Below are 23,549 nucleotides of genomic sequence, written 5' to 3'. Positions count from 1 at the left end.
GGTTGCCAGGGCAACGAGGACGGGCCGGCGGGCACCGCGCGTCGTGACGCACAATACCCGTCGCCGTCCACCCTGCGCTGTGACGTCACCAAATCAGTGCGCGGGTCGGGGGGAGCGGGCGGACACCGTGAGTCATGACGCACAATCCGCCCTCCACCCGGCGCGGTGACGTCCCCCAATCAGTAAGGCCGGATCGGGGGGGGGGGGGAGCGGGATGACACCGGGCGTCATGACGCACAATCCCCTCCCTCCACCCGGCGTGGTGACGTCACCCAATCAGTGCACACCGCCAGAGAGAGAGTGAAGAGGCGAAACTTCAATTAAAAACAAAACAAAACAAGAAACCCCCCTCTAATCTCGCCCGAAACGCTTCACAAATCCCCCGAAGGAAACGCAATCCATTACTCGGTAAGTTGCAAAAAAAAACCAAAATCCTCAAAGTTGCAAAATGGTTTTAAAAGTGAAAATGTTTTGATTTGCTTTGCAAAATTGCCTGTTTTTTAATTGTTTTTTTGTGTTTTTTGTTGTTTATTTAAGTCATTCATCTCCACTTTGGGTCTCTTTTGAACGGGTTGTTTGGAAAGTTTAACATCCGAGTGGGAAAAATGTGTCATCGAGTCGGAAAAAGCTTTTAAATTAAAAAAAATAAAAAGTGGTTTTTTTTCCCCACCCCACACACACACACACACACTTCGGTCAACCGAACTTGCTGGGCCGGCCGGCGGAGTCCCGCCTCCCCTCGGCGGCGATTGGCCGGCGGGCGGAGGCGGGCCGAGGCTCCTCCCCGCGATTGGCTGAGGCCGCTGCCTGGCTGGCAGGCTGACGTCACGGCCACGTGGAGCCCGGCGGGAGTTTGGTTGCGCGGTGCGATGTCAAGCACTGTCAGGTGACTGGGGACCATCTCCCCAGCTGAGCCAACACAAGCTGCACCCAAGGTAGACACAGAATGCTGGAGTAACTCAACGGGTCAGGCAGCATCTCTAGAGAGAAGGAATGAATAGGTCTGTCTGAATGAATCAGACTGAAGCAGGGTCTCGACCCGAAACGTCACCCATTCCTTCTCTCCAGAGATGCTGCCTGTCCCGCTGAGTTACTCCAGCATTTTGTGTCTATCTACACGCACACATACATACATACACACATACATACATACATACATACATACATACATACATACATACATACATTCATACATACATACATACATACATACAAACATACATACATACATACACACATACATACATACACATACAAACATATATGTATATATATCTATATATGTGTGCATATATACACACACGTACACATACACACATATATCCTACTACAATACAATACAATATATCTTTATTGTCATTGTACAGGGTACAACGAGATTGGGAATGCGCCTCCCATACGATGCAATAAATTAATCAGTATAAATTTATACAACCCATTGAAACAAAATTAGAAACAGTTTTAAAACAGAATAAAGTGCAAGTAGGTCTGTGCCGGTTCGCTGTGCGATGTGACCATCCGGCTCAGCAGGACCGGTTCATGGCAGCTATGGCCCTGGGGATGAAGCTGGGAGGAAGCCAGAGCACCCGGATAAAGTTCACGCGGGTCACAAACTCTGTACAGACAGCACCCGTGGTCAGTATCGAACCCGTGTCTCTGGCGCTGTGAGGCAGCGACTCTACCGCTGAGCCACCCTGCTGCCCTGTGAGACTGTGTGGGAGAATAGACTACTTCAGAGGTCCAGTATCTGCAGTTGTTTTGATTTTCATCGACCATTCAGAAATGACTGCTGGCAGCAGCTATGTGACTTTGGGAAGGGGTTCTGTGCTCTATAGTTTCAACCCCGTTGAGGGAGTGCAGGTGAATTCCCAGGATGGCGGGACTGACATGATGAAATAATAGCTCGACTGGGCTTATATTCACTGGAATTTATAAGGATGAGAGGGGATCTTATAGAAACATATAAAATTCTTAAGGGATTGGACAGAGTAGATGCAGGAAAAATATTCCAGATGTAAGGGGGGGGGAGTCCGGAACCAGGGGTCACAGTTTAAAAATAAGGGGTCAGCCATTTCGGACTGAGATGAGGAAAACCTTTTCACCAAGAGAGTTGTGAATCTGTGGAATTCTCTGCCGCAGAAGGCAGTGGAGACCAATTCACTGGATGTTTTCACAGAGAGAGTTAGATTTAGCTTTTAGGGCTAACGGAATCAAGGAATATGGGGAGAAAGCAGGAATGGGGTACTGATTTTGGATCATTTTGGCTCAAAGTGCCGAATGGTCTATTCCTGCACCTATTTTCTATGTTTCGATAAAAGCGCCCCGACAAGATGGAATAGTATAGCAAAGCGTGGAGTCGTGCATTTTGGTAGTAGGAATAAAGTTTCGTTTAGAGATACAGCGCGGAAACAGGCCCTTCAGCCCACTGAGTCCGCGCCGACCAGCGATCCCCGCACATTAACACTGTTCTATGGGGCCGTGAGGAAGCAACTTTACCGCTGCGCCACCGTGATTATTGTGGGGCTTTTGACTATAAGAACCTTTTGACCCATGGTACAGAAGGAAAAAAAAATAGACACAACGTGCTGGAATAACTCAGTGGGTCAGGTAGCATCTGTGGAGAAAATGGGCAGGTTAATTGAAAAAATATAAGGTTTTATTACATAGAAAACAGGTGCCTGAGTAGGCCATTTTGATCATCCAAAATCAGTACCCCGTTCCGGAATTTCCCCCCATATCCCTTGGTTCCCTTAGCCCTAAGAGCTAAATCTAACTCTATTGACGGTCTAAGGTGTTTCCTGCTGTGTCACAGAGGCACAAGGAACTGCAGATGTTGGTTTACAAAAACAGACACAAAGTGCTGGAGTAACTGCGATCAGGCAGAAACCTCTGGAGAACATCAGAGAGGTGAATTCAGAAATAATGTGAACATTTGAGATCATAAATGCCAGGAGTAGAAATAGAATTTTCTTTTTTTCGGGTCCTTTGCGGAATGGCAGGCAGTGACTAGTGGGGTACCGCAAGGCTCAGTGCTGGGACCCCAGTTATTTACAATATATATTAATGATTTGGACGAGGGAATTGAATGCAACATCTCCAAGTTTGCGGATGACACGAAGCTGGGGGGGCAGTGTTAGCTGTGAGGAGGATGCTAGGAGGCTGCAACGTGACTTGGATAGGTTAGGTGAGTGGGCAAATGCATGGCAGATGCAGTATAATGTGGATAAATGTGAGGTTATCCACTTTGGTGGCAAGAACAGGAAAACAGACTATTACCTGAATGGTGGCCGATTAGGAGAAGGGGAGATGCAACGAGACCTGGGTGTCGTGGTACACCAGTCATTGAAAGTAGGCATGCAGGTGCAGCAGGCAGTGAAGAAAGCGAATGGTATGTTGGCATGAATAGCGAGGGGATTTGAGTATAGGAGCAGGGAGGTTCTGCTGCAGTTGTACAGGGCATTGGTGAGACCACACCTGGAGTATTGCGTACAGTTTTGGTCTAATCTGAGGAAAGACATTCTTGCCATAGAGGGAGTACAGAGAAGGTTCACCAGATTGATCCCTGGGATGGCAGGACTTTCATATGAAGATAGACTCGGCTTGTACTCGCTGGAATTTAGAAGATTGAGGGGGGATCTTATAGAAACGTACAAAATTCTTAAGGGGCTAGATGCAGGAAGATTGTTCCCGATGTTGGGGAAGTCCAGAACAAGGGGTCACAGTTTAAGGATAAGGGGGAAGTCTTTTAGGACCGAGATGAGAAAGTTATTTTTCACACAGAGAGTGGTGAATCTGTGGAATTCTCTGCCACAGAAGGTAGTTGAGGCCAGTTCATTGGCTATATTTAAGAGGGAGTTAGATGTGGCTAAAGGGGTCAGGGGATATGGAGAGAAGGCAGGTACGGGATACTGAGTTGGATGATCAGCCATGATCATATTGAATGGCGGTGCAGGCTCGAAGGGCCGAATGGCCTACTCCTGCACCTATTTTCTATGTTTCTATATTTCTATAGAGAGGTGAATTCAGAAATAATGTGAACTTTTGAGATCATAAGTGCCAGGAGTAGAATTAGAAGTCTACTCTGCCATTCAATCAAATCTCTGACACCTGTACTATTTAAAAATCTATCTCTGCCTTAAAATATCCACTGACTTGATCTCTACAGCCTTTTGACTGTGGCAAAGAATTCCACAGTTTCGCCACCCTCTGACTAAAGAAATATCTCCTCATCTCCTACCTAAAAGAACGTCCTTTAATTCTGAGGCCGTGACCTCTGGTCCTAGACTCTCCCACTAGTGGAAACATCCTCTCCACATCCACTTTATCCAGGCCTTTCACTATTCTGCATGTTTCAATGAGGTTACCCCCTCATCCTTCTAAACTCCAGCGAGTACAGGCCCAGTGCCAACAAACGCTCATCATAGGTTAACCTACTCATCCCTGGAATCGTTCTTATAAACCTCCTCTGGACCCTCTCCAGAGCCAGCACATCCTCAGATATGGTGCCTCAAAAACTCGATGATCTACCATGTAGGCACTCAGAACGGCAGATGCTGGTTTACAAAATAAGACACAAAGTGCTGGAGTAACTCAGCGGGGCAGGCAGCATCTCTGGAGAACGTGGATAGGTGATAATAGACAATAGGTGATAATAGGTGCAGGAGTAGGCCATTTGGTCCTTCGAGCCAGCACCACCATTCAATGTGATCATGGCTGATCATTCTCAATCAGTACCCCGTTCCTGCCTTCTCCCCGTACCCCCTGTCTCCGCTATCCTTAAGAGCTCTATCTAGCTCTCCCTTGAATGCTAATCAATTATCTCTCCATCTCTGCCTTAAATATATCATCTGACGGCCTCCACAGCCTTCTGTGTCGAAGAATTCCACAGATTCACCACCCTCTGACTAAAGAAATTTCTCCTCGTCTCCTTTCTGAAAGAACGTCCTTTAATTCTGAGGCTGTGCCCTCTGGTCCTGGACTCGCCCACTAGTGGAAACATCCTATCCACAGTGAAGAAAGCGAATGGTATGTTAGCATTCATAGCAAGAGGATTTGAGTATAGGAGCAGGGAGGTTCTGCTGCAGTTGTACAGGGCCTTTGAGACCGCACCTGGAGTATTGTGTACAGTTTTGGTCTCCTAATCTGAGGAAAGACATTCTAGCCTTAGAGGGAGTACAGAGAAGGTTCACCAGATTGATCCCTGGGATGGCAGGACTTTCATATGAAGAAAGACTGGGCTTATACTCGCTGGAATTTAGAAGACTGAGGGGGGATCTTATTGAAACATATAAAATTCTTAAGGGGTTGGAGAGGCTAGATGCGGGAAGAGTGTTCCCGATGTTGGGGAAGTCCAGAACCAGGGGTCACAGCTTAAGGATAAGGGGGAAGTCTTTTAGGACCGAGATAAGAAAACATTTTTTCACACAGAGTGGTGAGTCTGTGGAATTCTCTGCCACAGAAGGTAGTTGAGGCCAGTTCATTGGCTATATTTAAGAGGGAGTTAGATGTGGCCCTTGTGGCTAAAGGGATCAGGGGGTATGGAGAGAAGGCAGGTACAGGTTACTGAGCTGGATGATCAGCCATGATCATATTGAATGGCGGTGCGTACAGGCTCGAAGGGCCGAATGGCCTACTCCTGCACCTATTTTCTATGTTTCTATCCACTCTGTCGTGGCCTTTCACTATTCGGGAAGTTTCAATGAGGGCTGTAAACTAGACTCGGTCTGAGTCTGAGTCGGAAGAAGGGTCTCGCTCGACCCGAAACGTCGCCTGTCCATGTAGGCCAGAGATGCTGCCTGTCCCGCTGAGTCCCTCCGATATTTTGTGTGGACAGGTTAAAACTAAAGCAGCCGAGGTAAATCTAGTTCACAGCAGCCAATTAACGTGCAAAATCCTGCACGCCTTTGGGATATGGGAGGGAACCGGAGAAAACTGGAGTGGTCACGGGTGGGAACGTGCAAACTCCGTACAGACTGCACCAGTGGTCAGGATCGAACCCGGGTCACTGGCGCTGTGAGGCAGCAGCTTCACTGAGCCTATACACTGGAATTTAGAAGGATGAGAGGGGATCTTATCGAAACGTATAAGATTATTAAGGGGTTGGACACGTTAGAGGCAGGAAACATGTTCCCAACGTTGGGGGAATCCAGAACCAGGGGCCACAGTTTAAGGATAAGGGGTAGGCCATTTAGAACTGAGACGAGGAAAAACTTTTTTAGTCAGAGAGTTGTGTATCTGTGGAATTCTCTGCCTCAGAGGGCAGTGGAGGCCATTTCTCTGAATACATTCAAGAGAGAGCTAGATAGAGCTCTTAAGGATAGCGGAGTCAGGGGGTATGGGGAGAAAGCAGGAACGGGGTACTGATTGAGAATGATCAGCCATAATCACATTGAATGGCGGTGCTGGCTCGAAGGGCCGAATGGCCTACTCCTGCACCTATTGTCTATTGTATTGTATACTAAGGGAAATTGTTTCTAGTACCAGGAGTGTGAATAACTGGAAGAGACAGACTTCGGGTAATTGAGCAGAGACGAGGAGAATTACTTTTTGTGAAATAAATTCAGGGCGGCGCAGCGGTAGAGTTGCTGCCTTACAGCGCTTGCAGCGCCAGAGACCCGGGTTCGATCCCGACCACGGGCGCTGTCCGTACGGAGTTTGTACGTTCTCCCCGTGACCTGCGTGGGTTGTGGCCGAGATCTCCGGTTTCCTCCCACACTCCAAAGACGTACAGGTATGTAGGTGAATTGGCTTGGCACAAGTGTAAATTGTCCCCGGTGTGTGTAGGATGGCGTTAGTGTGCGGGGATCGCTGGTCGGCGCGGACACGGTGGGCCGAAAGGCCTGTTTCCGCGCTGTATCTCTGAACTAAACTAAACTAAAAAATGTTGGGGGAGTCCAGAACCAGGGGGCTACACAAAGTCTTAGAATAAAGGGGAGGCCATTTAAAACTGAGGTGAGAAGGAACCTTTTCACCCAGAGAGTTGTGGAATTCTCTGCCACAGAGGGCAGTGGAGGCCGAATCACTGGATGGATTTAAGAGAGAGTAAGATAGAGCTCTGGGGGGTGCAGTGTAGGTTCACGAGGTTAATCCCCGGGATGGCGGGACTGTCATAAGAGGAAAGATTGGAAAGACTGGGCTTGTATTCACTGGAATTTAGAAGGATGAGAGGGGATCTTATAGAGACGTATAAAATCATCAAAGGAGTGGACAAGCTAGATGCAGGAAAAATGTTCCCAATGTTGAAGGAAACCAGAACCAGTGGCCACACACACAGTCTAAGAATAAAGGGGAGGCCATTTAAAACTGAGGTGAGAAGGAACTTTTTCACCCAGAGAGTTGTGGAATTCTCTGCCACAGGTGGCAGTGGAGGCCAAATCACTGGTTGGATTTAAAAGAGAGTTAGATAGAGCTCTAGGGGCTAGCGGAATCAAGGGATATGGGGAGAAGGCAGGCACGGGTTACTGATTGTGGATGATCACATTGAATGGCGGTGCTGGCTCGAAGGGCCGAATGGCCTCCTGCTGCACCTATTTTCTATGTTTCTGCCGCCCAGTCGCGCAGTGTTGTGCATCCCATTGCACTTGCTAATATTTTGGCCTCTTTTAGGTCTGACTGCCGATGCTGCCCCCTTGCGGTCATGAGCTGGGCGTTGGAAGAATGGAAGTCAGAATTACCCAGCAGGGCCGTGCAGAAAATAACGGAGTACGAGAGCCAACTGGAGAGGCTGAAGGTGGAGCAGCAACAGAAGCAGATTCAGTTGGATAGTTTAGAGGCGGCCTTCCAGAAACAAAATCTAAAGGTGACTCACCCCCGCCCCCTGACTCCCAACTTTTCCCATCTATCCTCCAGGTGGCAGAAAACCTTGTTGTGTTTAAAATTGTGAGAGGAATCGATCGGGCAGATGCACAGAGTCTCTTGCCCAGAGTAGGGGAATCGAGGGCAAGAGGACATAAGGGGTTTATATTGCCAGGACTAGAGGGTCCGAGCTACAGGGAGAGGTTGAGCAGGCTGGGACTCTGTTCCTCAGAGCGCAGGAGGATGAGGGGTGATCGTACAGAGGTGTATAAAAACATGAGAGGAATAGACAATAGACAATAGACATTCAGCCCTTCGAGCCAGCACCGCCATTCAATGCGATCATGGCTGATCACTCTCAATCAGTACCCCGTTCCCGCCTTCTCCCCGTACCCCCTCACTCCGCTATCCTTAAGAGCTCTATCCAGCTCTCTCTTGAAAGCATCCAACGAACTGGCCTCCACTGCCTTCTGAGGCAGAGAATTCCACACCTTCACCACTCTCTGACTGAAAAAGTTCTTCCTCATCTCCGTTCTAAATGGCCTACCCCTTATTCTTAAACTGTGTGGCCCCTTGTTCTGGACTCCCCCAACATTGGGAACATGTTTCCTGCCTCTAATGTGTCCAATCCCCTAATTATCTTATATGTTTCAATAAGATCCCCCTCATCCTTCTAAATTCCAGGGAATAGATCGGGTAGACGCACAGAGTCTCTTGCCCAGAGTAGGGGAATCGAGGACCGGAGGACGTAGGTTTGCCAGGTTAATTCCCGGAATGGCGGGACTGTCATATGTTGAAAGACAGGAGCGACTAGGCTTGTATACACTGGAATTTAGAAGGATGAGAGGGGATCTTATCGAAACGTATAAGATTATTAAGGGGTTGGACACGTTAGAGGCAGGAAACATGTTCCCAATGTTGGGGGAGTCCAGAACAAGGGGCCACAGTTTAAGAATAAGGGGTCAGCCATTTAGAACTGAGATGAGGAAGAACTTTTTCAGTCAGAGAGTGGTGAAGGTGTGGAATTCTCTGCCTCAGAAGGCAGTGGAGGCCAGTTCGTTGGATGCTTTCAAGAGAGAGCTGGATAGAGCTCTTAAGGATAGCAGAGTGAGGGGGTATGGGGAGAAGGCAGGAACGGGGTACTGATTGAGAGTGATCAGCCATGATCGCATTGAATGGCGGTGCTGGCTCGAAGGGCTGAATGGCCTACTCCTGCACCTATTGTCTATTGTCTATTGTCTATTGAAACGTATAAGATTATTAAGGGGTTGGACACGTTAGAGGCAGGAAACATGTTCCCAATGTTGGGGGAGTCCAGAACAAGGGGCCACAGTTTAAGAATAAGGGGTAGGCCATTTAGAACTGAGATGAGGAAAAACTTTTTCAGTCAGAGAGTTGTGAATCTGTGGAATTCTCTGCCTCAGAAGGCAGTGGAGGCCAATTCTCTGAATGCATTCAAGAGAGAGCTGGATAGAGCTCTTAAGGATAGCGGAGTCAGGTGGTATGGGGAGAAGGCAGGAACGGGGTACTGATTGAGAATGATCAGCCATGATCACATTGAATGGCGGTGCTGGCTCGGAGGGCCGAATGTCCTCCTCCTGCACCTATTGTCTATTGTTTAAGGTGAAGGGGAAAAAATTCAATAGGGATCTGAGGGGTAACTTTTACACACAGAGGGTGGCGGGTGTGTGGTACAAGCTGCCAGAGGAGGTCGTTGAGGCTGGGACTGTCCCAATGATTAAGAGACAGTTAGACGGGTCCATGGATAGGACAGGTTTGGATGGATATGGACCAAGCGCAGGGCAGGTAGGACCAGTGTAGATGGGACATGTTGGCCGGTGTGGGCAAGTTAGGCCGAAGGTGGGACGGTGGCGCAGCGGTAGAGTTGCTGCCTCACAGGATCGGAGACCTGGGTTCGATCCTGACCACGGGCGCCGTCTGTACGGAGTTTGTACGTTCTCTCCGTGGCCTAGGTGGGCTTTCTCCGAGATCTTCGGTTTCCTCCCACACTCCAAAGACGTGCAGGTTGGTAGGTTAATTGGCTGGGTAAATGTAAAAATTGTCACTGGTGTGTGTAGGATAGTGTTAGTGTGCGAGGATCGCTGGGCGGCGCGGACCCGGTGGGCCGAAGGGCCTGTTTCAGCCCTGCATCTCTAAACTAAACCAATGTGACAAAAACAGTTGAGGCCTAACACAAATGCTTTAGTCAGAACCACATCTCTTAAGAACTCAACTACTAGTCTCATTGCGGGTGGTAGTTTAGTTTAGAGATTCAGCGCAGAAACAGGCCCTTCGGCCCACCGAGTCCGCGCCGACCAGCGATCCCTGTTACACTAGCACACACTACACACTGGGGGACAATGATTTTTTTTTTTCACCGAAGCCAATTAACCTACAAATCTGTACGTCTTTGGAGTGCGGGAGGAAACCGGAACGCCCGGGGGAAAACCCGCGCAGGTCACGGGGAGAACGTACAGACAAGCACCCGTGGTCAGGATCGAACCTCTGTTCGAAGAGCCTTTGACATTGACAAGGCATTCTGTTCTCTAGACATCTATCTGTACAATGATGTGTACAGGAAGGAAATGCAGATGCTGGTTTAAACCGACGATCGACACAACAATGCTCTTAAACATACATCTAGACAATAGGTACAGGAGGAGGCCATTCGGCCCTTCGAGCTAGCACCGCCATTCAATGTGATCATGGCTGATCATTCTCAATCAGTACCCCGTTCCTGCCTTCTCCCCATACCCCCTGACTCCGCTATCCTTAAGAGCTCTATCTAGCTCTCTCTTGAATGCATTCAGAGAATTGGCCTCCACTGCCTTCTGAGGCAGAGAATTCCACAGATTCACAACTCTTTGACTGAAAAAGTTTTTCCTCATCTCCGTTCTAAATGGCCTACCCCTTATTCTTAAACTGTGGCCCCTTGTTCTGGACTCCCCCAACATTGGGAACATGTTTCCTGGCTCTAACGTGTCCAACCCCTTAATAATCTTCGATAAGATCTCCTCTCATCCTTCTAAATTCCAGTGTATACAAAACGTACAGGTATTTAGGTTAATTGGCTTGGTATAACATTAAACTGTCCGTAGTGTGTGTAGGATTGTCGCTCCAGTCTTTCAACATATGAAAGTCCCGCCATTCCGGGAATTAACCTAGTAAACCTACGCTGCACGCCCTCAATAGCAAGAATATCCTTCCTCAAATTTGGAGACCAAAACTGCACACAGTACTCCACGTGCGGTCTCAATAGGACCCTGTACAACTGCAGAAGGACCTCTTTGCTCCTATACTCAACTCCTCTTGTTATGAAGGCCAACATTCCATTGGCTTTCTTCACTGCCTGCTGTACCTGCATGCTTCCTTTCAGTGACTGATGCACTAGGACACCCAGATCTCGTTGTACGTCCCCTTTTCCTAACTTGACACCATTCAGATAATACTCTGCCTTCCTATTCTTACCGCCAAAGTGGATAACCTCACACTTATCCACATTAAACTGCATCTGCCATGCATCCGCCCACTCACACAACCTGTCCAAGTCACCCTGCAACCTCATAGCATCTTCCTCACAGTTCACACTACCACCCAGCTTTGTATCATCTGCAAATTTGCTAATCTATAGACTAAAACTCTCGTTTGTTGTCTCGTTTGTGACTGAACTTCAGCCAAATCGGTACACGATAGCGCGACAGTTTTAGGCCCATCTTACTCACGATCGTCACTTTAGTGATAATGCAAGTAGTTTTATTGAAATCGGTCTTATATTTTAAAAGTTATTCACATTTTTTAGTTTAATGGGAGAGGAGGGAGGGAGGGGGGAGTGGGGGAGAAGGGATAACAAAATATTCTTGCTATTGAGGGCGTGCAGCGTAGGTTCACCAGGTTAATTGCCAGAATGGCGGGACTGTCATATCTTGAAAGACTGGAACGACTAGGCTTGTATACACTGGAATTTAGAAGGATGAGAGGAGATCTTATCGAAGCGTATAAGATTATTAAGGGGTTGGACACGTTAGAGGCAGGAAACATGTTCCCAATGTTGGGGGAGTCCAGAACCAGGGGCCACACAGTTTAAGAATAAGGGGCAGGCCATTTAGAACTGAGATGAGGAAATACTTTTTCAGTCAGAGAGTTGTCAATCTGTGGAATTCTCTACCTCAGAAGGCAGTGGAGGCCAATTCTCTGAATGCATTCAAGAGAGAGCTCGATAGAGCTCTTAAGGATAGCGGAGTCAGGGTGTATGGGGAGAAGGCAGGAATGGGGTACTGATTGAGAATGATCAGCCATGATCACATTGAATGGCGGTGCTGGCTCGAATGGCCTCCTCCTGCACCTATTGTCTATTGTCTAAGACACATTCCTTGTATATGCACATACTTGGCCAATAAACTTATTCATTCATTCATTCATATACAGATTGACACAAAATGCTGGAGTGACCCAGCGTGTCAGGCAGCATCTCTGGAGAGAAGGAATGGGTGACGTTTCGGGTCAAGACCCTCCTTCTCTCCACAGATGCTGCCTGACCCGCTGAGTGACTCCAGCATTTTGTGTTTACCACAACACAACTTAGAAACATAGAAAATAGGTGCAGGAGTAGGCCCTTCGAGCCTGTACGCACCGCCATTCAATATGATCATGGCTGATCATCCAACTCAGTATCCCGTACCTGCCTTCTCTCCATACCCTCTGATCCCTAAGGGTCTCGACTCGAAACGTCACCCATTCCTTCTCTCCCGAGATGCTGCCTGACCTGCTGAGTTACTCCAGCATTTTGTGAATAAATCCCCCTGATCCCTTTAGCCACAAGGGCCACATCTAACTCCCTCTTAAATATAGCCAATGAACTGGCCTCAACTACCTTCTGTGGCAGACAATTCCACAGATTCACCACTCTCTGTGTGAAAAAAAACTTTCTCATCTCGGTCCTAAAAGACTTCCCCCTTATCCTTAAGCTGTGACCCCTTGTTCTGGACTTCCCCAACATCGGGAACAATCTTCCTGCATCTAGCCTGTCCAACCCCTTAAGAATTTTGTAAGTTTCTATAAGATCCCCCCTCAATCTTCTAAATTCCAGCTAGTACAAGCCGAGTCTATCCAGTCTTTCTTCATATGAAAGTCCTGCCATCCCAGGAATCAACCTGGTGAACCTTCTCTGTACTCCCTCTACGGCATGAATGTCTTTCCTCAGATTAGGAGACCAAAACTGTTCGCAATACTCCAGGTGTGGTCTCACCAATGCCTTGTACAACTGCAGCAGAACCTCCCTGCTCCTATACTCAAATCCCCTCGCTTATGAATGCCAACATACCATTCGCTTTCTTCACTGCCTGCTGCATTCTGAATTCTCAGCCTGAATTCAGAATTCTCTCTGAGTCTGAAGATGGGTCTCGGCCCGAAACGTCACCCATTCCTTCTCTCCTGAGATGCTGCCCATCCCACAGAGTCACTCCAGCATTTTGTGTCTATATCTTGAATTCTCAGTCCGCTTCATGCCTGACTTTCCCGTCGATGCCCTTCAGCTTGAAGGTGAGAGGAACGACAACGGATCCTTGAGGAGGGAGGCTCAGAACCTGACTGAGGCCTGCGGCAATCTGGAGAAGGCGCAGCAGAGGCTCGGCCACGAGATCCAGGTGAAGGAGGCCCTGGTTTGCAGTCTGGAGGGCCAGCTGCTGGCGGCGAGGAAGCAGAACGACACCCAGGAGCATGAGATAAAAAGGTATCGGCGAAACGTTTCGGTTTCGAGGCACAGCGCGGAAGCGGGCCTTCCCTCGGCCCACCAGCGGGCCCCGGCAGCCTCGCAGCGCCAGAGACCCGAGTCCGATCCTGACTACGGGCGCTGCCTGTACGGAGTTTGTACGTTCTCCCCGTGACCCGCGTCGGTTTTCTGCGTGATCTCCCACACTCCAAAGACGTATAGAGAGATACGTTGTAGGCCAATTGGCTTGGTAGGAATTATAAATTGTCCCCAGTGTGCGTAGGATAGTGTTAGTGTGCGGGGATCGCTGGTCGGCGCGGACTCGGTGGGCCGAAGAGCCTGTTTCCGTGCTGTATCTCGAAACTAAACTAAATTCGCACCATCCCACACACAGCATTTTGTGTCTGTCTTCACCTTTCTTCAAGGTAGGCACAAAATGGTGGAGTAACTCAGCGGGACAGGCAGCATCTCTGGAGAGAAGGAATGGGTGACGTTTCGGGTCGAGACCCTTCTTCAGACTGATTCAGGTCTGAAGAAGGTTCTTCGGTCTGAAGGAGGGTCTCGACCCGAAACGTCACCCATTCCTTCTCTCCAGAGATGCTGCCTGTCCCGCTGAGTTACTCCACCATTTTGTGTCAACCTTTGATTTGAACAAGTATCTGCAGTTTTTTTTCCCTTCACCTTTCTTTATCTGGATTATACTCTTCGGTAAGCCAGCGTCTGCAGTTCCTTCCCACACGTGAGCCCAATGTTTGTGGAATTACAAACTGTATGTTTGCACTAGAGACTGATACAGAACTTTTTACTTAAGTTTACTAGCATCACCTATTGCGAAAGTCACCTATTGTGTGAGTCTGGGAGGGTCTGGAATACACTGGAATTTAGGACGAGAGGGGATCTTATATACACTGGAATTTAGAAGGACGAGAGGGGATCTTATATACACTGGAATTTAGAAGGATGAGAGGGGATCTTATCGAAACATATAAGATTATTAAGGGGTTTGTACACGTTAGAGGCAGGAAACATGTTCCCAATGTTGGGGGAGTCCAGAACCAGGGGCCACAGTTTAAGAATAAGGGGTAGGCCATTTAGAACGGAGATGAGGAAGAACTTTTTCAGTCAGAGAGTGGTGAAGGTGTGGAATTCTCTGCCTCAGAAGGCAGTGGAGGCCAGTTCGTTGGATGCTTTCAAGAGAGAGCTGGATAGAGCTCTTAAGGATAGCGGAGTGAGGGGGTATGGGGAGAAGGCAGGAACGGGGTACTGATTGAGAGTGATCGGCCATGATCGCATTGAATGGCGGTGCTGGCTCGAAGGGCTGAATGGCCTACTCCTGCACCTATTGTCTATTGTCTATTGAGAGGGGATCTTATATACACTGGAATTTAGAAGGACGAGAGGGGATCTTATATACACTGGAATTTAGAAGGACGAGAGGGGATCTTATATACACTGGAATTTAGAAGGATGAGAGGGGATCTTATCGAAACATATAAGATTATTAAGGGGTTGGACACGTTAGAGGCAGGAAACATGTTCCCAATGTTGGGGGAGTCCAGAACAAGGGGCCACACAGTTTAAGAATAAGGGGTAGGCCATTTAGAACGGAGATGAGGAAGAACTTTTTCAGTCAGAGAGTGGTGAAGGTGTGGAATTCTCTGCCTCAGAAGGCAGTGGAGGCCAGTTCGTTGGATGCTTTCAAGAGAGAGCTGGATAGAGCTCTTAAGGATAGCGGAGTGAGGGGGTATGGGGAGAAGGCAGGAACGGGGTACTGATTGAGAGTGATCAGCCATGATCGCATTGAATGGCGGTGCTGGCTTGAGGGGCTGAATGGCCTACTCCTGCACCTATTGTCTATTGTCTATTGAGAGGGGATCTTATATACACTGGAATTTAGAAGGACGAGAGGGGATCTTATATACACTGGAATTTAGAAGGACGAGAGGGGATCTTATCGAAACATATAAGATTATTAAGGGGTTGGACACGTTAGAGGCAGGAAACATGTTCCCATTGTTGGGGGAGTCCAGAACAAGGGGCCACACAGTTTAAGAATATGGGGTAGGCCATTTAGAACGGAGATGAGGAAAAACCTTTTCAGTCAGAGAGTTGTAAATCTGTGGAATTCTCTGCCTCAAGGCAGTGGAGGCCAATTCTCTGAATGCATTCAAGAGAGAGCTAGATAGAAGCTCTTAAGGATAGCGGAGTCAGGGGGTATGGGGAGAAGGCAGGAACGGGGTACTGATTGAGAATGATCAGCCATGATCACATTGAATGGCGGTGCTGGCTCGAAGGGCCGAATGGCCTCCTCTTGCACCTATTGTCTATAACCCCTGACACCAGTCCTAATCCAGAATCTGTCTGTCTCTGCTTTGAAAATATCCATTAGGCTGGGCCTCCACAGCCTTCTGTGGCAAAGAATTCCACAGTAGACACAAAATGCTGGAGTAACTCAGCGGGTCAGGCAGCATCTCGGGAGAGACGGAATGGGCGACGTTTCGGGTCGCGACCCTACTTCAGACTCTGAAACGTCACCCATTCCTTCCCTCCCGAGATGCTGCCTGACCCGCTGAGTTACTCCAGCACATTTTGTGTCTACCTTGGATTTTAACCGGCATCTGCACAGGTTCACCACCAAAGGGGTCTTTCGTTCTATTCTGTGCTGCAAGCTCTCGTTATTTCATACTCTTGCTTACTCTAAGCCGGCGCTGCAAAACCCATCGAACTCTTCGCTTCCCTCTGCTTTTACCCCCCGCCCTCCTCCTCAAAACCAATGACTTTCAAACCTTGAAGTTTGGCTTCGCGGGACAGTGTCTCATTTCTCCGCTCTGCTCTTTCCAAGCTTGGCGGCGTCCCTAGGCCTCTGCATGGAGAGGCAATATAATGTGGATAAATGTGAGCTTATCCACTTTGGCGGCAAGAACAGGAAAGCAGAGTATTAGCTGAATGGTGGTCAATTAGGAAAAGGGGAGATGCAACGTGACCTGGGTGTCATGGTGCACCAGTCATTGAAAGCAAGCGTGCAGGTGCAGCAGGCAGTGAAGAAAGCGAATGGTATGTTAGCATTCATAGCAAGAGGATTTGAGTATAGGAGCAGGGAGGTTCTGCTGCAGTTGGACAGGGCCTTGGTGAGACCGCACCTGGAGTATTGTGTACAGTTTTGGTCTCCTAATCTGAGGAAAGACATTCTTGCCACAGAGGGAGTACAGAGAAGGTTCACCAGATTGATCCCTGGGATGGCAGGACTTTCATATGAAGAAAGACTGGATAGACTCGGCTTGTACTCGCTGGAATTTAGAAGACTGAGGGGGGATCTTATTGAAACATATAAAATTCTTAAGGGGTTGGACAGGCTAGATGCGGGAAGATTGTTCCCGATGTTGGGGAAGTCCAGAACAAGGGGGTCACAGTTTAAGGATAAGGGGGAAGTCTTTTAGGACCGAGATGAGAAAACATTTCTTCACACAGAGAGTGGTGAATCTGTGGAATTCTCTGCCACAGAAGGTAGTTGAGGCCAGTTCATTGGCTATATTTAAGAGGGAGTTAGATGTGGCCCTTGTGGCTAAAAGGATCAGGGGGTATGGAGAGAAGGCAGGTACGGGATACTGAGCTGGATGATCAGCCATGATCATATTGAATGGCGGTGCGTACAGGCTCGAAGGGCCGAATGTTCTCCTCCTGCACCTATTTTCTATGTTTCTGTGTTTCTCTCTGTTGTTCGGCCTTCGCGAGCTCTCTCCGGGAAAGTCATTTAAAAAGTGATTCAAAGTAAAACCCTGGAATGATTTCAGGCTGGAGGCCGAACTTGAACGGAGGCAAAGGGCCACAGCGGCAACAGCAAAATATCATCCTCTCCCGTCTTCTACTACCAGCCACCCGGAGTGCACTGTGCTCAGCGAGGGTAAGTTTTATCAGTGAAGGCCGGAAATGTAGTTTTCCCTTCATTTTTGAGAACTAAGTATACACTGGAATTTAGAAGGACGAGAGGGGTCCATATTGAAACATATAAGATTATTATGGGATCATATACATTAATGACTTGGATGAAGGGATTAAAAGTACCATCAGCAAATTTGCAGATGATACAAAGCTGGGTGGTAGTGTGAACTGTGAGTAAGATGCTATGAGGTTGCAGGGTGACTTGGACAGGTTGTGTGAGTGGGCGGATGCATGGCAGATGCAGTTTAATGTGGATAAGTGTGAGGTTATCTACTTTGGTGGTAAGAATAGGAAGGCAGAGTATTATCTGAATGGTGTCAAGTTAGGAAAAAGGGTCGTACAACGAGATCTGGGTGTCCTAGTGCATCAGTCACTGAAAGGAAGCATGCAGGTACAGCAGGCAGTGAAGAAAGCTTTTGGAATGTTGGCCTTCATAACAAGAGGAGTTGAGTATAGGAGCAAAGAGGTCCTTCTGCAGTTGTACAGGGCCCTAGTGAGACCGCACCTGGAGTACTGTGTGCAGTTTTGGTCTCCAAATTTCTGGAAGGATATTCTTGCTATTGAGGGCGTGCAGCGTAGGTTTACTAGGTTAATTCCCGGAATGGCGGGACTTTCATATGTTGAAAGACTGGAGCGACTAGGCTTGTATACACTGGAATTTAGAAGGATGAGAGGAGATCTTATCGAAACGTATAAGATTATTATGGGGTTGGACACGCTAGAGGCAGGAAACATGTTCCCAATGTTTGGGGAGTCCAGAACCTGGAGCCACACAGATGAAGAATAAGGGGTCGGCCATTTAGAACGGAGACGAGGAAAAACCTTTTCAGTCAGAGAGTTGTGAATCTGTGGAATTCTCCGCCTCAGAAGGCAGTGGAGGCCAATTCTCTGAATGCATTCAAGAGAGAGCTATATAGAGCTCTTAAGGATAACGGAGTCAGGGGTATGGGGAGAAGGCAGGAACGGGGTACTGATTGAGAATGATCAGCCATGATCACATTGAATGGCGGTGCTGGCTCGATGGGCCGAATGGCCTCCTCCTGCACCTATTGTCTATTAAATTAATTTTGAGAACTCAACTTGAAACCGTGCGGCACGGTGGCGCGGCGGTAGAATTTCTCCCTTGCAACCCGAGTTCCATCCCGACTACGGGCGCCGTCTGTACGGAGTTTGTACGTTCTCCCCGTGACCTGCGTGGGTTTTCTCCGAGATCTTCGGTTTCCTCCCGCACTCCAAAGACGTGCAGGTTTGTAGGTTAATCGGCTTGGTGTGAATGTAAAGATTATCCCTAGTGGGTGTAGGATAGTGTTAGTGTGCGGGGATCGCTGGTCGGCGCGGACCCGGTGGGCCGAGGCGCCAGTTTCCGCGCTGTATCTCTAAAACTAAACTAAACTTATCCTTCTCTGTGGTAGATGTTGTCAGCCGGCAAGATTTTGAGGTGCGAATCGTGCAATACTGTCTCAATTGGTGACTTTGTGTTATTTTAATGCAGATTTGAAATGGGATGAACTGCGGGAGAAATATAACCGGGAGGTGGAGGAGAGGAATCGTCTGGTTTCGGAAGTGAAAGTTTTGAAGTTGCAGGTCAGTGTTCAAGTACAATTATTGAGAACAGTCCAGTTTGGAGACCAGCGATCCACGCACATTAACACTATCCTGCACACACTGGGGACAATTTACACACACACACACACACACACACCAAGCCAATCAGCCTACAAACCTGCACGTCTTGAGGGCGTGCAGCGCAGGTTTACTAGGTTAATTCCCGGAATGGCGGGACTGTCATATGTTGAAAGACTGGAGCGACTAAACACAGGCTTGGCGATCGCTTCGCTCAACACCTGCGCTCGGTCCACATGAACCAATCTGATCTCCCGGTGGCTGAGCACTTCAACTCCCCCTCCCACTCCCAGTCTGACCTTTCTGTCATGGGCCTCCTCCAGTGCCATAGTGAGGCCCACCGGAAATTGGAGGAACAGCACCTCATATTTCGCCTGGGCAGCTTGCAGCCCAGTGGTATGAACATCGACTTCTCCAACTTTAGATAGTTCCTCTGTCCCTCTCTTCCCCTCCCCCTTCCCAGTTCTCCCTCTATCTTCCTGTCTCCACCTATATCCTTCCCTTGTCCCGCCCCCCCCTGACATCAGTCTGAAGAAGGGTCTCGACCCGAAACGTCGCCCATTCCTTCTCTCCTGAGATGCTGCCTGACCCGCTGAGTTACTCCAGCGTTTTGTGAATAGATGTTGTTGTTGGTCGGTCATTGAATATTCTTTTGTCGCCAGGTTCAACAGTTGCAATTTAGCAGCAACAGGAGGCACAGAGAAAGTGGACCACAACAGATCAGAGCCTCAACCTTCAGCTGGCAGCAGGAACAAGCCTCCCCTCACTTGCCTGAAAGTCCCGCCCGATCACCATCCTCCGTCTTCCCCTGGGAACAACCGAAGAACCCTCCCCCCTTCCCCCATCCCAGAAGCCCGCAGCCGAACAACAACAACAACAACAAGACCAGCCACTTCGCTTCGGATTCCAACAACGACCCTCTCGAGGAGTCAGCCAGCGAGCAAATGCACGAGTTGAGAAAAGAAAACCAAGGTACCGATTCACCGGCTTCGTTCCCGGGACGATGGGACTGACGAATGTCGAGAGAATGGATCTCCAGCAATTTGTGTCCTTTTTCTTTGTCAACCAGCGTCTGGAAGTGTCTCGAACCGAAACGTCGCCCATTCCTTCTCTCCAGAGTCTGTCCCGCTGAGTTACTCCAGCAGTGAAGAAAGCCAATGGCCTTCATAACAAGAGGAGTTGAGTATAGGAGCAAAGAGGTCCTTCTGCAGTTGTACAGGGCCCTAGTGAGACCGCACCTGGAGTACTGTGTGCACTTTTGGTCTCCAAATTTGAGGAAGGATATTCTTGCTATTGAGGGCGTGCAGCGTAGGTTTACTAGGTTAATTCCCGGAATGGCGGGACTGTCATATGTTGAAAGACTGGAGCGACTAGGCTTGTATACACTGGAATTTAGGAGGATGAGAGGAGATCTCATCGAAACGTATAAGATTATTAAGGGGTTGGACACGTTAGAGGCAGGAAACATATTCCCAATATCATATATCATCATATCATATATATACAGCCGGAAACAGGCCTTTTCGGCCCACCAAGTCCGTGACGCCCAGCGATCCCCATACATTAACACTATCCTACACCCACTAGGGACAATTTTTACATTTACCCAGCCAATTAACCTACATACCCAATGTTGGGGAGTCCAGAACAAGGGGCCACAGTTTAAGAATAAGGGGTAGGCCATTTAGAACTGAGATGAGGAAAAACCTTTTCAATCAGAGAGTTGTGAATCTGTGGAATTCTCTGCCTCAGAGGGCAGTGGAGGCCAATTCTCTGAATGCATTCAAGAGAGAGCTGGATAGAGCTCTTAAGGATAGCGGAGTCAGGGGGTATGGGGAGAAGGCAGGAACGGGGTACTGATTGAGAATGATCAGCCATGATCACATTGAATGGCGGTGCTGGCTCGAAGGGCCGAATGGCCTCCTCCTGCACCTGTTGTCTATTTTGTGTCCATCTTCGGTGTAAACCAGCATCTGCGGTTCCTTCCCTCATGCAAGGAACGGGTGACATTTCGGGTCGAGGCCCTTCTTCAGACTGAGGGTTAGGGGAGAGAGAGAGAGAGAGAGAGAGGGGGAGTCTAGAGATATGGAAGGGCAAGGTGTGAAAACAAGATCAAAGCAGATGGTGATAAGGAAACGTGGGGAATGGTTCAGCGTAAGCCGAGGAGAAGGTGACAACGACAAAGGCAACCAGTAATATTTAATCAGGAGTTCAGTAGTGTAAGAAAATAACTGCAGATGCTGGTACAAATCGAAGGTATTTATTCACAAAATGCTGGAGTAACTCAGCGGGTCAGGCAGCATCTCGGGAGAGAAGGAATGGGTGACGTTTCGGGTCGAGACCCTTCTTCAGACTGATGTCAGGGGGGCGGGACAAAGGAAGGATATAGGTGGAGACGGGAAGATAGAGGGAGATCTGGGAAGGAGGAGGGGAAGAGAGGGACAGAGGAACTATCTAAAGTTGGAGAAGTCGATGTTCGTACCGCTGGGCTGCAAGCTGCCCAGGCGAAATATGAGGTTCTGTTGCTCTTGCCCCGAACCGCCAGCTTGTTTGTTGTTCCAGATTCCAGCCTCTTGCTGCCTGCGGAATACAAACGGCTTTTTCTTTCTTTGTCTGTTTGTTTCCACCTGCAGTGTTGCAGTGCACCATGTCCGGATTGGAAGTCTGGGTCGAGTCCCAGGAGAAGGAGATCAAAAACCACCTGAACAAGTTGGAGGAGGTGCAGTCGGCTCTGGAGAAATCCAGGGCCGAGCTGGCGATGAAGGAACAGGCCCTGAGCAAGAGCAAGGATAGCCTCGACAGGGCCGCAGCGCAGCAAGAGCAAACCAGAAACAAGGTGCGATCACCATAGAAACGTAGAAAAACACATCGGCAGGAGTCTGCTCTTTGGCCCCTCGAGCCGGCACCGCCATTCAATGTGATCACGGCTGATCATCCAAAATCAGTACCCCGTTCCTGCTTTCTCCCCGTATCCCTTGATTCCGTTAGCCCTCAGAGCTAAATCTAACTCGGGAAGCATCTCTGGAGAGAAGGAATTAATTAATTAATTGATTGATTGTTTGGTTGATTGATTGATTGATTGGTTGGTTGGTTGGTTGGTTGATCGATCGATTGATTGATTGATCGATTGATTGATTGATTGATTGATTGATTGATTGATTGATTGATTGATCGATTGAATGATTGCATGGTTGGTTGGTTTATATTCACAAAGTGCTGGAGTAACTCAGCAGGTCAGGCAGCATCTCGGGAGAGACGGAATGGGTGATGTTTCGGGTCGAGACCCTTCTTCAGACGATTGCATGGTTGGTTGGTTGATTGATTGAGTAATTGATTGATTGATACGTTTATTGGCCCAGTATGTGCATAAACAAGGAATGTGCCTTGGTGCTCCGCTCACAAATGACAACACAAACATACAGTTGACAATTAAGAATAAAGCATAACCACATGGAAACAATAAGGATACGCCTTTACGGTCGAAACATGTGGGTGAAAATAAACCAGAGCAAAAAAAGAGACTATGGAATGGGGGACGTTCCAGATCGAGACCCTTCTTCGGACAAGGAGGAATGTTATTCTTTATTGCGCACTTTCATCCCCACACTGATAAACAAACGCAAGGCTATTTCTTTTAAACGGAAAAGAAAGTATAGGAGTAGAGGAGCAAAGAGGTCCTTCTGCAGTTGTACAGGGAGGGCCCTAGTGAGACCGCACCTGGAGTACTGTGTGCAGTTTGGTCTCCAAATTTGAGGAAGGATATTCTTGCTATTGAGGGCGTGCAGCGTAGGTTTACTAGGTTAATTCCCGGAATGGCGGGACTGTCGTATGTTGAAAGACTGGAGCAACTAGGCTTGTATACACTGGAATTTAGAAGGATGAGAGGGGATCTTATCGAAACGTATAAGATTATTAAGGGGTTGGACACGTTAGAGGCAGGAAACATGTTCCCAATGTTGGGGGAGTCCAGAACAAGGGGCTACAGTTTAAGAATAAGGGGTAGGCCATTTAGAACTGAGATGAGGAAAAACTTTTTCAGTCAGAGAGTTGTGAATCTGTGGAATTCTCTGCCTCAGAAGGCAGCGGAGGCCAATTCTCTGAATGCATTCAAGAGAGAGCTGGATAGAGCTCTTAAGGATAGCGGAGTCAGGGGGTATGGGGAGAAGGCAGGAACGGGGTACTGATTGAGAATGATCAGCCATGATCACATTGAATCGTGGTGCTGGCTCGAAGGGCCGAATGGCCTCCTCCTGCACCTATTGTCTGTTGTCTTTAAGGCCTGGCGGTGCCGAGACGGTACGGGCACGCTGACGATTTGTGTTGTTCCTCTCAGTGCGCCCTCCTGGAGCAGAAGGTGAAGCAGGTTGCCGAGGAGCTGAACTGTCAGCGGCAGAACGCGGAGAGTGTGCGCCACCGGATGGAGCAAAAGGCAAAGAACGCGGAGAAAGAATATCAGCAGGTTTGGATAAGTAGTGGCGAAATCTAG

General features: G+C 48.5%; 2 protein-coding genes across 2 annotated transcripts in view; one reads left to right on the top strand and one right to left on the bottom strand.

Annotated features, from left to right (window-relative positions):
* LOC144609627 (uncharacterized) overlaps positions 1 to 901 on the bottom strand; it is a 23,452-nt gene extending 22,551 nt beyond the window's left edge. The window contains exon 1 of the mRNA XM_078428125.1: positions 692 to 901. Within this exon, the coding sequence (XP_078284251.1) occupies positions 692 to 901 (210 nt within the window). The remainder of the gene's footprint in view (positions 1 to 691) is intronic.
* LOC144609626 (centromere protein F-like) lies at positions 291 to 23,549 on the top strand. The gene is made up of 8 exons (XM_078428124.1): positions 291 to 408; positions 7,606 to 7,798; positions 13,326 to 13,522; positions 17,293 to 17,402; positions 18,933 to 19,024; positions 19,726 to 20,035; positions 21,697 to 21,899; positions 23,397 to 23,549. Exons 2-8 carry the CDS (start codon positions 7,637 to 7,639, stop codon positions 23,547 to 23,549), a joined length of 1,227 nt encoding a protein of 408 aa, XP_078284250.1. The 5' UTR covers positions 291 to 408; positions 7,606 to 7,636.

Source organism: Rhinoraja longicauda, chromosome 34, assembly GCF_053455715.1.
Source record: "Rhinoraja longicauda isolate Sanriku21f chromosome 34, sRhiLon1.1, whole genome shotgun sequence".
NCBI lineage: Eukaryota > Metazoa > Chordata > Chondrichthyes > Rajiformes > Arhynchobatidae > Rhinoraja > Rhinoraja longicauda.
Note: the sequence above shows the minus strand (reverse complement) of the source record. Positions and strands in the feature narration are given on the sequence as shown.

Excerpts from the sequence above, each read along its gene's own strand:
- LOC144609626 (XM_078428124.1), top strand. The coding sequence starts at position 7,637 with ATGAGCTGGGCGTTGGAAGAATGGAAGTCAGAATTACCCAGCAGGGCC. Across the intron at positions 20,036-21,696 it reads GTTGAGAAAAGAAAACCAAG|TGTTGCAGTGCACCATGTCC; the intron begins GTACCGATTCAC and ends TTCCACCTGCAG. Across the intron at positions 21,900-23,396 it reads AAGAGCAAACCAGAAACAAG|TGCGCCCTCCTGGAGCAGAA; the intron begins GTGCGATCACCA and ends TGTTCCTCTCAG.